General features: G+C 41.8%; 1 protein-coding gene across 1 annotated transcript in view; it reads right to left on the bottom strand.

Moving 5' to 3' along the window:
• Positions 1–16,920, bottom strand: part of LOC110162155 (multiple epidermal growth factor-like domains protein 11) — a 265,012-nt gene that overhangs the window by 194,272 nt on the left and 53,820 nt on the right. The window contains exon 4 of the mRNA XM_055154873.1: positions 8,974–9,066. Within this exon, the coding sequence (XP_055010848.1) occupies positions 8,974–9,066 (93 nt within the window). The remainder of the gene's footprint in view (positions 1–8,973; positions 9,067–16,920) is intronic.

The following is a 16,920-nucleotide window of genomic DNA, read 5'->3' as shown; positions in this document are numbered from 1 at the left end:
TCTGTTTAAGTCCTGGTATAGACCTGATTTAGACCTGGTTTTAGACCTGGTTTAAACCTGGGTTAGAACTGATTTTAGTCCTACTTTTAGTTCTGGTTTAGTTGTGGTTTAATCCTGGTTTAGGCCTGGTTTTAGTCCTGGTGTTAGACCTGGTTTTAGTTCTGGTTTAGTCCTACTTCAGTCCTGGTTTTAGACCTGGTTTAGACTTGGTTTAAACCTGGGTTAGAACTGATTTTAGTCCTACTTCAGTCCTGGTTTTAGACCTGGTTTAGACTTGGTTTTAGTCCTGGTTTTAGTTCTAGTTTAGAGGCGCGGTAAACACAGGAGGAGGCACGGTCCACGCGGCGTACAGGAGGGGGGTTCACGCTTTTGTGGTCCGGTACCAAACGACCCACGGCCCGGTACCGGTCCACGTCCCGGGGGTTGGGGACATCTGCTGTTATATTACACAAAATGGACTCAGGTGAACTTTAAGTCATGTTATAATGTTGTTTCCTCCTCAAAAACAGAGCTGGAGTTGAGTTTTATCATGTTTTGCTTTGTCATTAGTCTGTCTACATCTAAAACTCAAAATGCTCCGCTCCACCTTGTGATGTCATGTATTGATAGTTTCACCTTTTACCTTTTGTTCAGGAGAGATCTGCAGTTCCAGGGATGAAACTGTCCAAAAGATTTTAGTGAAGGTGCATCAAGTAAATAAAGGCAAAATCGCTGAATGTATTTTGGATCAAATCTGGTCTGGACACTAATTTAAAAATCAATTTTCAAATTTCTGGATGTTTATGAAAAATTGTAATATTATTGCAAAATGTAATGTGATCCAATCAGTCATTCAAAGCCTTTTATTGATTTTTATATTGCACCCTTAAATTCCTTGCCAGAGACAAAATGGAAATGTTTAAAGGGTCAGTATTACGATGTTTTCTGATTTATGTTATAATGTAGTTTCCTCGTCACAAACAGACCTGGAGTTGTGTTTTGTTTCATTCACACATGTTTAACACACACACCCTGCAGATTTGGAGTTTGAGTTCTTCTCTAGAATGAAATAAAATTGTCTGTTTACATCTCCAAAGCTCAAAACACAAGAAGTGCTCCACTGTGTTTTTAAACTCCATTCGCCTTCACTACAATCATCTATTAATGCAAGGAGCGTCTGTCTGTCTGTGTGTGTGTGTTTGTTTGTTTGTTCCATGCATAACTCTCGAACCGCTCATCCGGCCGATCTCAAATTTTGAGGGTGTCATCTTAATGGGACGGGTGTGTGCAGTGCCAAGTTTCATGTTGTTAGGACAAAAAATGAAAAAGATCTGTATGGAGTAAAAAGCTCTCAAAAATATTCGTGCGCATAAAATTGAAATCCGTGCATATTTGGCTGTAGTTGCGCATAAAATAAATATTTGTAAACTCTCAAATGAGTCCAGTCGTACATAAAATATATTGTGTGTATTTTATCCATCAGAATACGAATTGAAAAATTACGACGTCATGAATTACAATCACGAAATGAAAATTTACGATTACGCTTTCATCAGTACGAATACGAATTCACAGACGGAACTTTACTGTCAAAAATACGTCATCACTTCACAGACATTATCCATCGAGCAGAAGAAACATCGATCAAGATCAAGACTGCACAGCTCAAGTTTGTTGCAGAGGGTAAAAACAGAGTAATAGCACAAGAAGCTACAACAGCGACCAACAAGTGGGTTAATTAAAATCTATTGTAAAAATGTCTTGAATTCGGGAACCGAACGCTGCTGTGTAATATTGTGTAGAAACACCTCCTTTGAACGGGAAATTGCACCTATATGTTAGAAAACATAGTGGAGCCAGTTGGCGAACATCAGACGTAACGTTATCCCAGGGCTAATTAACAAATATCAGGTTCTCTGTATGTTTAGATTAAAACATTCACGACTACAGCCACAGCGAGCATCAGTCAGTCTTCACTTCAGCTGCATTTCAGACAATGGGTTTTTCATGAGTTATAATGGGTTATACATGGGTTTTTCATGAGTTATAATGGGTTATACATGAGTTATAATGGGTTTTTCATGAGTTATAATGGGTTATAATGAGCAAATCCATCCACGTCACGATGACGTTCTACTTACCGGTAAATACTGTAAACATACCAAGGTGTTGCCTGTAAACAGGAACATTAATTGATGCTGGAAGCTGCATTAAACTGTAATGTGTAACATTTCATTGGCTGTGACGTCTGTAACCAGGACAGTTTGGTGTTTGGTGTAAACTGGGACATTTCAGCGTCCCGAGGAACTTTTGGTGGCATTTCATGCGAGAAATGCAGCTGAAGTGAAGACTGACTGATGCCAGACAGAACTGGTGGAATCAGATCGTCCGGATCGTGTCAGAACTGCGACCCAACGAGCATGAACTGAACGACCGGAATTATTTTTAAGAAGAATAAACATTTACTAGCCCTATTCAGCAGGCAGTTTCACTTCATAGAAACTGTATGACCTGGCAGCATTAGAATTCGTTCGCTCGACAGTAGGCGGATACTTTTAATTTAACCAATCGCTGCTATTTGGTCGTGACGGATGTAATGCGCAATTATATTAAGCTTTTCCCAAATCCCACAGGAAGAAGGACAATAACGTCTTTCCCCTTGATGAAATTCAAACATTCTCTTTGTTACAGCTTTAAATCCTCGATCTCGGGAATCGTTGCCAACACAGAATATATGTCTCTTCGCTGATTGGTTGGTGCTCGAACTCGCACTTCCGGCATTTTTGCAAACCGTCTAGTGCATTCTGATTCCTGATCTAGTCGCTGGAGAGAAATTAAATTGAGCGGAGGCACTAGGTGGCGCCAGTCTGGCTAAACATTTACATGATCGAGGAATAAATTAATTTGGCTTTAATTTGGCGGAATGAACCGCCCACTTACTTTGGTATTAAGTTTAATTCCGAATAATCAATTTCATTCAGATTTAAGTGTTTACATGCTCTTTTTAAAGCAGAATAAATTATTTTTATTCAGAATTAAATCTCATGTTAACAAAGCAACTGTGAAACATTCAAGGTAAAACAGTCACTTCTTTGGAGACAAGTAGTCGGCAGACTTTACATCCGACAGTTTTTAAAGCTCTCAAGAATCAATTTTGTGTAATATATGAAATTAAAAAAGGAAGAAATCTGATCCAGTGATTAGTTCAAACTTCAAAACATATCAAAGTAAGATTCATGGTGATTGGTCCTTTTGTTAATGATCCAATTTCCACAAAAATGCCTCTACACACTTCCTTGTAAAAGTATGTAAATGCTGTAACCTTAGTGTTGTTTCTGCATCGGTGTGTGGCACATTTCCATAACGTGCCGTGCTCTCCTGGCCCCGTCCCTGGACTCTGGAGCACAATAAACAAAGGTAAACACAGATGTAATAACCCAGAGCCCTGAGAGACCGGGGCTGCTTATACCAGACCTGTGCACTGTGATATGAGGCTTACGGCTCACACCAATCGCGTTACAGAGATCTGGGACAGAATGAGCGGCGCACAATCATCTCCAAACATAATTATAAACAACATAGGCCTGGATTCCTTTAGTTATTTATGTGATTAATCGGGTGATGGTTGATTAACAAACCAACTTTTGACCTCTTGTACACAGCTGAGACAGTTTTATTACTTATTTACTATTTTATTTTAACTTATTCCACTGAGTCGTGTCCTTTAGTCCAACAGAAGCTGAACTGCATCAGCACACAAGGAGCGAGCATTTTTTGGGGGGTTTTGAGCGCTCAGTTTATGCAAATGAGCCATGCGGTTTTAAATTTTGTTTCTGTAAAATGTAAACAAATATGTTCAAATCTGTGTGGATAAGGAAGGACTGCGGACACAGAAACGTCGTGTGTGGATGCATATAGTTTTTGATACGGTGATACGCGGATTCGTTTCAGTGTAAACGGGGTCTAAATCTCATAAGATTCTCCTCGTGTATGTGACGTGCGCTTTTTGTCACACGTTTAAAAATCGTTTAAGATCTAAAAATCCTGTAGTGTGTGGCGGCCTTAAGTTACTTCTGGGCCCAGTCAAGCAGAAGTAAACAGCAAGGAGAAAATTCAAGTTAATGCATCTGATATAAAAATGTATTGAACAGATACATATGTACTCTAGTTTATGAAACTGTTGACCTTTTTTCTGTACCATTTTTGGTTCTAAATTTACATCTGTTTTAAACAGACCATGTATGAAACATGGAACAAAAATTATTTCCCAAATTTCAAAGACCTGAAAATCATGTAAATAAATGGATGTATTTCATCATATCTTGTGTTATTCCATCTTTGAACTGTTGATGAAGGTACATGATTTTTCAAAAAAAATTTATTTAAAATGATAAAAAATTTGCTTGGAAGGACTGACATATTTTATAGAAATAGTTTCCTTTCATTTTGAAGTAATATTAAAGTATTCAGAAGAAAAAGATGACAAATTATGTAAAATCCTGCACCTTCTACTTGTTTGCACAATTTTCCCTCCGTTACTTTTCCCTCCGTTACCATGACGTTTCTTAATAAAAAAAACTCATGAGTCAAAAAGTAAGAGGTTTTTCAACCTAATCTTGTACCATATGGTAGAAAACTATATGAAGCAAATATTCAAACCAGTTTGTTAAGGATATGTAAGTGAGAACCAAGAGTTATCACTGTTTGGATTTATTGCCCAAAAAGTGCTGCATATTTCATTCCCTCCTTTACCGACATGAGTTTTTAAATTGTTTGTCAACAACTTGAAAGAATATCACAGGTTTAACTTTACCCTGTTGGAGTGTAACTCTTTCCTACATTCTGATACTTTACTTATTTCAATAGTTCCTCTAGTTTCTGAATAAGAAACATTTGAATGTAAAAAATCTGCCCCTGTTTCCCTCCGTTACCACTTGACTGAACCCTTCTATTTTCTGTTCTGAATCCAGAAGGGTTTTGTCAAATCAGATCATACAAATTTTAAAACCTCCTTCCTCCTCACAGATTGTATAAACAACTGACCTAAGTGAGTCGGACGTTACCCATAGTGTTCAGCTCCAGTCAAATGAAGCTCATCGAGGCTTGCAGTTATAGGAGCAGATTTGGATATTTGGAATTCCGACCGAGAGTATCATAGCAACCAAAGAGCCAATCCTCGCTCAGTATTGCCACCCACACACCGCTGGATTAATAGGGAGCGGGCTCTTAGCAACGCCGTCAATCAAACCTTTTTACTATGATATGTTACGACGATGATATCCAAAAACGTTAATTTTGTCTTCTTCTCTGTACATTAACTTCTCGTTTTTTTTACGTTCTTGTCTTTAAAAAGAACTCAAGAACGTCCACCTCGGTGAAAGAAGGCACCTAATTGGTCAGTTCACGTTCACATCATATCGTAACAGCAAAATAACGAATGACGGAGAAATATCGAGCCTGACAGCAGCAGTTACAGAGAGAGGGAGTCACAGTTTTTCAATAGAGACTGAAATGGAGCCAGAGACAATGGAGCCTGAATCACGTCCATGCTCACTTCCCATTTAGACCAACTACAGCTGCTCATTTGTAGCACTTCTCTCTCAAATGTGACATCTCCTTTTCAAAATTCTAGTATCATTCAGAACAAAATATAACTTCTTTTACCGGAGATAAATTACAGTTTAGTCGTTCAAGTGTTGATTCTGCATAAATTTTGTGCTGTTTCTCAGTTTTCTATCTTGTTTTTTTTTTTCAGGGAGACGTTTCTAGACCCACTTTTCTTAGTAAAACTTTGTCAAAGCACATAGTAAGCATATAGATATAGATAAATAGATAGATAAATAATTGTTTATCCCATATGACATAGATTTTTTGGCAGTGACACATAATAATAAAAATAATACAGCAGCAATTCAATTTACAGAGATGCATTATGTACTTAAAAATGATAGTATATTATTGTTATGTATTATCCATATCCACTTTATTTCTATAGCACATTTTACAAACAAAGCAGTTTCCAAAGTGCTGCACAGGGATCATAAAACGAAGACAGCAAAAAGGTAAATAGCTAAAACTTTGATCAAACCAGTCCTGAAACGATGAGACACAGAGGACCACACAACACACGCCAAAGAATAAAAGAGGGTTTTAAGAAAAGACTTAAAACTATGTTATTATGTTCTTTTTACCGGTGGAGGTCGGTAGGAAGACAGCGCCAAAACCTGTATAAAACAGCTGATCAACCTGTCACAGCAGCATCACGTGATCACTCTGAGGAAGACCGCTAGTGAGCAGTCGAAACTGTCAGGTATGAAAACAAACTCTTGGTCTGTAAAAAGAACCTTATAATATATAAATATATATATAATATATAATGAATCTCATCGGACTAAGACTTAAAACTCTCTACTGTGGGGGCTGTTTGAACGTGGGAGGGCAGAACATTTCAGAGTTTGGGGCTGGCCACAGAAAAGGTCCTATCCTTCCTGGTTTAAGTCCTGTTTTAGGGATCATGAGCTGGAGCTGGCCCTCAGACCTCAGAACACAGAGGTCTAAATCTGCATAAGGTCCAAGAAGTAACGTGGAGCCAGTCCATTCAAAGCTTTAACAAGTGCAATCAGAGACAGCAACCTGGTCCCCCATGAGGCATCGGTGGGGGCAGTTCACCACAGAAGCAGGTTATGAGGAGCCCAGTCCACCGAGTTACACACAAAGCAATGTGGTCTACTCCATTCAGAATAGTGAAGACTGCAGTGAACACTACACTGGAGAAACTAAACAGCTACTTCACAAGAGGATGAACCAACACAGACGAGAGCGCAGCAGTGGACCTCAGTCTGCTGTGCATCTCCACTTAAAAGCCACGGGCTATTTTAAGGACTTGGTTTGAGAGGGGAGTGAAAGAAGCCATTTTTGTTAAGAAAGAGAATCTTTCTCTAAACAGAAACGGAGGCCTCAGACACCATCGATCTCCTATTTACAACTCCATCCTCAAACCTAAATCAAAACAAACAAGAGAACAACAGGTGTATCCAGGTCAGGTCCAGAGGTGTGGAAGCTCTATTATGGCCATGAATTGTTATGTTAATTAGACCCAACACCCAGTACAGGTCAATAGGCTGAACTAACAAACAGAAACTGTAAACAAGTGTGTGTTAGTTTCAGAGTAGTTTCAGTGTAGTTAGCTCCTCCCTGCAGACAGATATAAGGAAGTGTCCACCAGCGTCTGACCAGAACTGAAGAAGCAGCTTGGATGAGCTGCGGAACGTCTTCAACCAAACTAACTTTTGTCCAGTCGACAAACTGAATTTTCTCCTCGCCATGGTCATTGATATTATTGTGAGAACTTTGACGATACGATGTCACGATATTTCGTTTTTTGTTACATCCCTAATCAGTATCTGTGTATATAAACTGTACGTACAAGAGCAGAAAGAGGAAAGCATGAAGTGAGGAGCTGGGTGAAGATCTGGGAAGGAGTTTAATCTGCATTTTTAAATTTACTTTTGAGTTTAAATCACTTTTCATCAACACCTAGAGTCAAAATCACAACTGCAATTTCTTTATATCTCTATCTAGTCTTCCTCCTTTATATATTACACAAACTCCCGTTCAGTGAACACTCAAACACAGCGGGCTTGTGATCGGCGCGCTCAGTGGAGAGTGAAAATGTCCATTGACTCTGCGGCCATGTGAAATGCCATAGTGATCATTATCGAGAGCGTAAATGGATTCAGAAGAGTGAAAATGTTCATTGACTCTTTGACCATGTGAAATGCCATAGTGATCATTATAAATGGATTCAGATGCACCATCACCGCTCCTGTAAACAACTGTGAGCCTTCGATAATCACAGAACACGAGACGAACGTTATGGATTAAGTGTCGTACCCCGGGCCGGCGCATGTCCTCACTAAAGACATTGTTAATCTGCGTGTTTATTGGTTGAATTGTGTTGTGTTTTGCATTTTAATTATTGTCCTATATGAGCGATTTGACAGTGAAATGACCTCACACAGGGAAAGAGTGAATATTACACTGTGTAACTATAAAAGATGGAATTATTTAGGCTGTAAAATACCTTGAATAAGGGCTGGGCAATATAGAGCAAAAAATATATATTGATATATTTTGTTATATCTCTGTATATTATATATATATCGAGATAACTGTACAGGAAAAATAACCCTGCAAAAAATACTGAAACAAAAAATATGCCAAATTCCAGATTCCAAAGGTCTTTTTTTTAATTGAAGTGCAAAGAGGCAGGCAGTTCATGTAGCGTTGTCCTGATCTGATCACGTGATCGGAAATTGGCGCTGATCAAGTGACTGTGGACTCAATCTGGACTCAGACATTATGTGCCAATCAGGTATCGGATAAATAATATACATATATAACACACAGGACACACAGGACACAACAGTTTTTCTGAGGCGCGGGATTTGCTCAGGGACGTCCAGTCAGTGCGTCTCTCTGTCCCAGCGCCTGTTGTACTAGAGACGCACTTACGCTGGGACTTTTTGTTACCTGTGGTTCTGTGGTCGTGTTCACACCTGCACGACCGATGGCGTCATCGCACGGTGCTGTTTGTTGCAAACAAAACAAACTTTGCCATAGCGAAGTTGGCGCTATTGGCAGTGAGGGTCCGTCCAGCGGCATGAAGTGTCTGCTGAGCGGTGGGACCAATGCTACGTTGCACACTCTGCTGTTTGTGGTGCGCACTCTGCTGTTTGCGGTGCACACTCTGCTGTTTGTGGTGCACACTCTGCTGTTGCACACTCTGCTGTTTGTGGTGCACACACACTCTGCTGTTTGCGGTGCGCACTCTGCTGTTTGCGGTGCGCACTCTGCTGTTTGCGGTGCGCACTCTGTTGTTTGCGGTGCGCACTCTGCTGTTTGCGGTGCGCACTCTGCTGTTTGTGGTGCGCACTCTGCTGTGGGTTTGTGTGTTAAACTGTACTGTGTGGTTGTGTATTGTGTGGTACTGACCGCTGGAGCAGTCCAGTCCTCCCCAGCCCGGTTCACACTGACACGTGTCTGGAGAAACACAGCGGCCGTGAGCGCACTCGTCTGTGCACAGAGCTGCAACAGAGACGAGGAAATACAGTTAGAAATACTTACATTACAACACAATATTACTTATAACAAGTATTTTAAAGTTGTGACATTAAACAGCTGTACCTTACATTTATTCTGTTACAGGTTTTATAGCTCAAACATGCCTCGTACTTGGTCTGGTTTGGTCTCAGTGAAGATAAAAAAATTTAATACCACACTGCGAAACATTCCAGACAAAGCAATAACATCAGTGTAAAAGCATTTGATGAACCGTCCATCAGAAAAGTTACACAATGCACCTTTAAATACGAGTATTACACATGTTATTATTTGTTGGTAAAGGTGCAGTGAAGCGTCCACCACCTGCTCGTCTCCAGAAATACATTAAATTCGTTGCCAGGGATCTTCAAATCAAATAAAAATCAATATAATTTCATTTATCAGTTAAGAACATCAACTGCAGACAGAGGCAAGAGCCAAGAACGGACACAAAACTTCATCCATAAAAGACAAAACAACAAACATTCGTCTCAGACTCAAGACTCTCCTCGCCGTCGCCATCACAGCGCTCAGATTCATAGCCCCGCAGAAGGCAAAGCAATAAAATCTCCATGGAGACAAGCAGAAAAGTTACACAGTGCTCCTTTAAAGGGACAGTAAAACGCTGTTAATTGATCTGTGTCATAATGTTTCCTCATCACAAACAGACCTGGAGTTGTGTTTTGTTTCATTCACACATGTTCAACACACAAACCCTGCAGATTTAGGCCGAGTCTCAAACTGAAAACATTCTGTCCACCTTGTGATGTCATGTGATAAAACACGAAACGCGAGATTGTAGAGACCGTATTTTCCGCATTACAGGACGCGCTCTTAAGCCTCCAACCCCATCAAAACACGACTGTGCACCCCGCAGTCCAGAGCGCCCTATACACGAATCCACTCGAGTGTCCCAACACGACTTCAGTAAACTACAAAGCCACAGAACCACCAGCAGAACACGCAAACACACACGGAGCAGACAGCGACCGCACAGAGAAACACACCCACAGACACACTCATCACTCCACGCCGACGAGGAACGGAACGGAGGAACAAACCGAAAAAGCGAGTGCAACGTGCCACTTCTAGACACGAACTGAACAACTGAGTCACTGCGAACACACGCCGACAATCCGTTGGTCCCAGACAGCACCTCCCTACACGCCACAACTGAACAAAGCCCAGAGTCACCGTGAACAACAAACAAACAAAACCACTCACCCATCACACTGTTGTGTTTCCTTTAAAGTCCGGTGCGGTTTATTTGTGAAAAAAGTTCGAAAATAGACCATTTAATGACAGTGCGCCTTATAATCCAGAGCGTCTAATAGTTCAGAAAATACGGTACAAGGGGTTGAAATGAAGAGGTTGTGGTGAAGATGGAGCTGAGTCGAAAGGCAAAGCTCTCGATTTTACTGTCAGTCTTCGTTCCTACTCTCGCCTTTGGTCATGGCTCTGGGTAATGACCAAAAGGACGAGATCACGGATACAAGCGCTCGAAATGAGTTTCCTCCGCAGGGTGGCTGGGCGCTCCCTTAGAGATAGGGTGAGGAGCTCAGTCACACGGGAGGAACTCGGAGTAGAGCCGCTTCTCCTCCACGTCGAGAGGAGCAGCTGAGGCTCGGGCATCTGTTCTGATGCCTCCTGGACGTCTCCCTCAGGAGGTGTTCCAGGCATGTCCCACCAGGAGGAGGCCCCGGGGAAGACCCAGGACACACTGGGGGGACTATGTCTCTGGGCTGTCCTGGGAACACCTAGTGGTCCCCCGGAAGAGCTGGAGGAAGTGTCCGGGGTGAAGGAAGTCTGGGAGTCCCTACTTAGGCTACGTTCAGACTGCAGGGCTTAACGCTCAATTCCGATTTTTTTGTGAAATCTGATGTTTTTGTGAGGTCGTTCACATTTCCAATTAATCCCCTGTGTGAACATTAAACGGCCCAAAAGTGTCCCGCATGTGCACTGGAGACACAACGACGTCAACCGCAGCGAGCGTCTCTGTGTTTACGGAAGTTGTCCAAACATGGACGCAGCATCGAGCACCTGGAGATTTTAAAGTTCCTCTCGTACCGGAGCCAGAACATGAACAACTTACTTGTTTTAAGGAGGAGATTGAGAAGGAGAAGGACGAGGTTTTTGGTCGTGGTGTTTTGTGGGACAGCGGCAGCGACGTCCGTTGAAATGAACGTGTGGATGTGGAGACGTAGTCAAGAGTGGTGAGTGGTGATGTGCTTCACTTCAGTGACACGGAGTTCATTAACAATTTTCGCCTACTTCAGCGCAGAATAGTGACGTTTGTGGCTTGTTGATAACGTGTAGGTGGATGAATGCACTTTGGCCGTTCACACTGAAGTCACATGTCAAAAGATCAGATATGTATCAGTTTCAGGAGCACATATCCAAGTGTCCTGGGTCACATTTGAAAAAATCGGATCTGTGTCGTTCAGACTGTCATTAAAAGATCAGATACAGGTCACATAGGGGCCAAAAAATTGGATTTGGGTCACTTCTGGCTGCAGTCTGAACGCAGCCTTAGACCGATGACCGATAAGCGGAAGAAAACTGATGGATGCTCTATTGTGTTTTAAAACTCCATACACTTTCACTAGAATCTTTGGATGATTTAAGCCCTGGAATTGCCCCAATCTCTACTGAACTAAAAGTACAGAGCATTTTGAGCATTTTGAATAATAAAGAATTACTCAAACATGTGTGAATGAAACAAAACACAACTATAAGTTTGTTTTTGAGGAGGTAACCGCATTATAACATGACTTTGAGCTCACAAGAGTCAGTTCTGTATAATGTAGGACCTTTAAATCTGCTCCACATGACATCCAGCAGCAGTCTATAAAGCTCGTCTTGTTAATGAAATAGCCCAGCACATCATTTCAAACTAATTGACACTTTGAGAACCGCAATTTCCCGAACAATTTCACCATTTGATGCAGTCAGATTTGCCCGGGGTCAGACGAGTGGAGGGCGTGTAATCTTCTCGAGGTTCCACACATAAATACAGAGTTGTTTGAGGTGGCGATAAGCGGCCGACTTCCCCCTGACACAGTCCCAAGATGGCGGCGGTGATTTTTCATACTGTCCGTGGCAGAATCAGCGGTGTCACACTCGATCTCGATCCCTCTATAATAAATGGTGCCATGTCTTTATAAAGAGCTGCTATCTGTCATGATCAGAGCAGTGTATTGTCCCCGCGCCTTCCTCCTCGTCTGAAAACTGCAGCTTTATGGAGCGCCTGGATTTTGTGTATTTTGTGGATGAAGTACTCAGTTTTGTTAGTAAAGTAAAAGTACAGATACAGGGGCAAAAGTAAAAGTATCACATGAAAAAGTCTACTTAAGTAAAACTACTAAAGTTCTTGTTTAAAATGTACTTTAAGAGTAAAAAGTATTTTGCATTTTGTTTGAACAACTAAAGCATCAGATGTAGTAGATTTTAAGTGATCCAATTGATTTCTTCATCTTTTTAAGCTGTTTTTGTGTATTTGGTTTGCTCAAAGTTGGGACGTTACGTTGTTAGCAGCTTACTTCAACTTACTTCAACATCAAATCAATAACATCTGCAGCCTTTTACCATCTAAAAAACTGCAAAAATCAAAGGTTTACTGTCTAAATCAGACTTGGAGAGACTTATCCATGTGTCTGCACTGGCCCCTGTGGCTCAGACACTTTAAAGCAGCTCTGCTTGTACAAGTGTCTCCATGGCCGAGCACCAAAGTCCATCTGTGACATGTTAGTGTCATATGAACATCTCACACTCTGAGGAGCTCAGGGACCAGCCTCCTGCTGGTGCCCAGAGTCACGACTAAACAAGGGGAGTCAGAGTTTCAGGTTCATGCAGCTAAAACCTGGAACAGTCTGAACATGTGAGACAGACTCGACTTTGACTCTGTTTAAATCCAGACTCAAAACTGTTTTCATTCCGCACTCTTCTTCTCTCTAATTTAATGTCTCCCTCTCTTTTTAATTTTATGATGATTATTTATGTTTTGATTAATTTTTATTACATTTTAATGTATTTCTTCTGTAAAGCACTTTCAATTAATGTGTACAAATTGTGCTGTACAAATAAACTTTCCCTGCCTTGTCTAATCCCAAAATGTCGCTCTGGTCTCTGGGAAGTGTAAAAACTTCTTATAAACTCAACATGGTGAGTACTCACGATGCTCTGAATGCTTAATCAGGTAAGTCAGTTGAGAACACCTTCTCATTTACAATGACGACCTGGCCAAGAGGCAGAATAAAAGTGTGCGCAGTGCTCTGTGTTTACATGGAAGTTGTCCAAACATGGACGCAGCATTGAGCATCTGGAGATTTTAAAGTTCCTCTCGTACCGGAGCCAGAACATGAACAACTTACTTGTTTTAAGGAGGAGATTGAGAAGGAGAAGGACGAGGTTTTTGGTCGTGGTGTTTTGTGGGACAGCGGCAGCGACGTCCGTTGAAAGGAACGTGTGGATGTGGAGACGTAGACGTCAGTGGTGAGTGGTGATGTGCTTCACTTCAGTGACACAGAGTTCATTAACAATTTTCACCGACTTCAGCGCAGAATAGTGACGTTTGTGTCTTGTTGATAACGTGTAGGTCGGATGGATTCACTTTGGCCGTTCACACTGAAGTCGCATGTCAAAAGATCAGATATGTATCAGTTTCAGGAGCACATATCCAAGTGGCCTGGGTCACATTTGAAAAAATCGGATCTGTGTTGTTCAGGCTGCAGTCTGAACGCAGCCTATGTGTGCACCCTTAGTCGCGGCAATACACGCAGGAGGTGTTGGGAAAATTTATTTTAATAAGTGATTTTGGTACGAAATGGTACGGCGAGCGGTGCGCAGTGAATACAGAAACGGGCGTGCGCGTCTTCACGTGCTCTCCCCGGGGACGGCGTTCTGAGGGACGGGCTGCTCCGTCACAGTGAACATTTTAATATGTAAGTCGCACTGGAGTATAAGTCGCAGGAAACACCCAAACCATGAAAAAAGTGCCACTTATAGTCCGAAAAATACAGTATATCTTCTTTAGAGGGGAAGAGATGGAAGATATAAAGATAGAGGAAAATATATATAATCATAATAAAAACAATAATAAAATAAATCCACACTAATTCCTTTTTTTTTCTTTAAGTCTATGGCCACATCAATATTTAATGCAGGAAGTTGTAGAAGAAATTATAAAGTGTAATCTAATGCATATTTGATTACAGCATTAAATAGATGAGGATTATTCTTTGGTAATTACTTCTATCAGACGTCACATTTTGAGCGTGTGCCAGTGTATAACCCCCCCGGCGCGGGCACAGATCAGTGGGGCATCACGACACACTGCTGTATAAACAACGAGACTCCGGAGCCAAGTCCCTGTACACGGGCCGTATGGATTCTTCACAGTGACGTCACTCTGGGGGTGTGCTGCGTGTGTGTTTGTGGAGGGATGTTCATCAGCGAACACGGTGACACAAAGCACGTGAGCAAACGCTGTCAAAAAGTTAAGAAATATTCATAAATTGGTCTTTTTCAGATTTTAGAAGGTGATGGTGTCATACTTGGGTATTTTTAGTTTTTCCTGTTGATTACTTTGAACTTTGTCATGAAATATTAGAAAGGTAAATCCTAAAAATAAAACATGATCATTTTAATTATTGACTAGACCCAAAATAATGTTAGATTTCAACAAAAATCTGCAGTCGAACAATGTTAATTTTAATTCTGTATTAAACAACATTAGTCTATGTTTATATGATGACGATCTGAACAAATCCGTGTATCATTCGTTCATTCGTTTTTCAATATAAAACCAAAAATAAGAAAATGAAAAAACAACAGTTTTCTTCGTTATTTGTCTCCAAAACCAAAATGAAGAAACGGATAACGATTCGTTTTTTCAGTTTTCGATTTTGTGTTTAAATGAAGAATGGAAAAAACGGATAACGACCGTTTCCCGTTTACGTGACTTCCGTGACTGCGATGCCGGACTTTTGCACCGCATACGGACTGAACCGGGACTGATCCAGGTCCGAGACCAGAGCGGGACCAGAGCGGGACCAGACCGGGACCAGAGCGGGACCAGGGCGGACTCCGAGCTTTGACTCCGAGCCTCCACGGGGGTCCGAGCCTCAGCTTCGAGCTCCGGTCCTGTCGTGGGCTCTGAGCCTCCGGTCTGGTCCTGGGTCCTGGTCTTGTCTCGGTCTCGGTCTCAGGCCCGGTCTGGTCCCGGTCTGGTCCCAGTCTCACCGGTCTCTGAACCAGAAAAGCTCTGTTCGAAAATGATCATAAGAGCCAAAGGTTGGACCAGGTGGACCAGTCAGATGAGCCTTCTGAGGCTCGGACCCCGTGGAGGTTCCAAGAGTCCAGGTCTCTGTCCCGGTCTGGTCTGGTCTCTGCTCTGGTCTCGGTCTGGTCTCGGACCTGGATCAGTCCTGATTCAGTCCGTATACGGTGCAAAAGTCCGGCATCACAGTCACAGAAGTCACGTAAACGGGAAACGGCCGTTATCCTTTTTTTCCATTCTTCATTTAAACACAAAATCGAAAACTGAAAAAACGAATCGTTATTCGTTTTTTTCATTTTTGGTTTTGGAGACAAATAACGAAGAAAACTGTTGTTTTTTCGTTTTCTTATTTTTGGTTTTATATTGAAAAACGAATGAACGAATGATATACGGATCTGAACAGAAGACGCAAAAGTGGCGTCGCGTCTTCACTTTTTATTCTGTGTTTAGACGAGTGTTTTCGGGAGTAAATCTGCTGCAGACGGTGACGCAAAAGTGTGTGGAATTGGATTGTGTGTGTTTGTACTTAAAGCAACAAGAGCGTCTTTGGACATACGGAAGTTTTCACGCGACGCATTTTCATCAGCTCCTTCCACAAAGTTTGTCCCACCATCGACCGCTTCTCCAGGTCTCGTCCAGATCCGTCTGACTCGACTGCGACGACCTGGTGCATCCAGAATTTAACAGAGGTGATTTCAGTTCCTTCTCTGTTCAATAACAGTGTCTCTGCAGATTCTCTACGTTTGTTGGGAGCCTCCTGTAAGTTTATTAGATTGAAGATTCGACGCAAGAAAATGATTCCGACATGTTTGTTTCTGTGTCCTGTGTGTTTGTAACGTAAACCCAATCGTGTATCATTCGTTCATTCGTTTTTCAATATAAAACCAAACATAAGAAAATGAAAAAAACAACTGTTTTCTTCATTATTTGTTTCCAGAAAACAATTAGTTTTTTCAGTTTTTGATTTTGTGTTTAAATGAATGAAAAAACAAATGATGCCGAACTTAAGAAGTTCCACATAAGAAGTGAACCAGGACTGAACCAGGTCCAGGACCAGACTGGAAAACCAGACCAGGACCAAGACCAGGACTGAGTCTGGGATCAGGACTAGGACTCAGACCAGGACTGACACTGGGACTGTGACCGGGGACCGGACTGGGACTGTGACGGACCTAGACCGGGACTGAGACTGGGACTGAGACCGGGACCTAGACCGGGACTGCGACCGGGATCAGGACAGGCTGCAACAGGTCTAAACCAGGATTAAACAGGACTTAACAAAGGTCTAAACCAGGACTTAACTAAGCTTAACCAGGTCTAAACCACGACGAACCAGGACCAAACCAGGTCCAAACTAGGTTAAACCAGGACTTAAACCAGGACCAAACAGGACTAAACCGGTCTAAACAGAAACCAGCTACAGGACTAAACAGGACTAAACCAAGGACTGAACCAGGTAAACAGGACTGAACCAGACTAAAACCAGGACTGAACCAGGTCTAAACCCAGGACTGGTAAAGGACTAAACAGGACTAAACCAGGTCTAAACCAGGACTAAACCA

The sequence above is a fragment of the Boleophthalmus pectinirostris genome, unplaced genomic scaffold (assembly GCF_026225935.1).
Source record: "Boleophthalmus pectinirostris isolate CB_2022bp ecotype Guang Dong unplaced genomic scaffold, ASM2622593v1 HiC_scaffold_19, whole genome shotgun sequence".
NCBI classification, from domain to species: Eukaryota; Metazoa; Chordata; class Actinopteri; order Gobiiformes; family Gobiidae; genus Boleophthalmus; species Boleophthalmus pectinirostris.
Note: the sequence above shows the minus strand (reverse complement) of the source record. Positions and strands in the feature narration are given on the sequence as shown.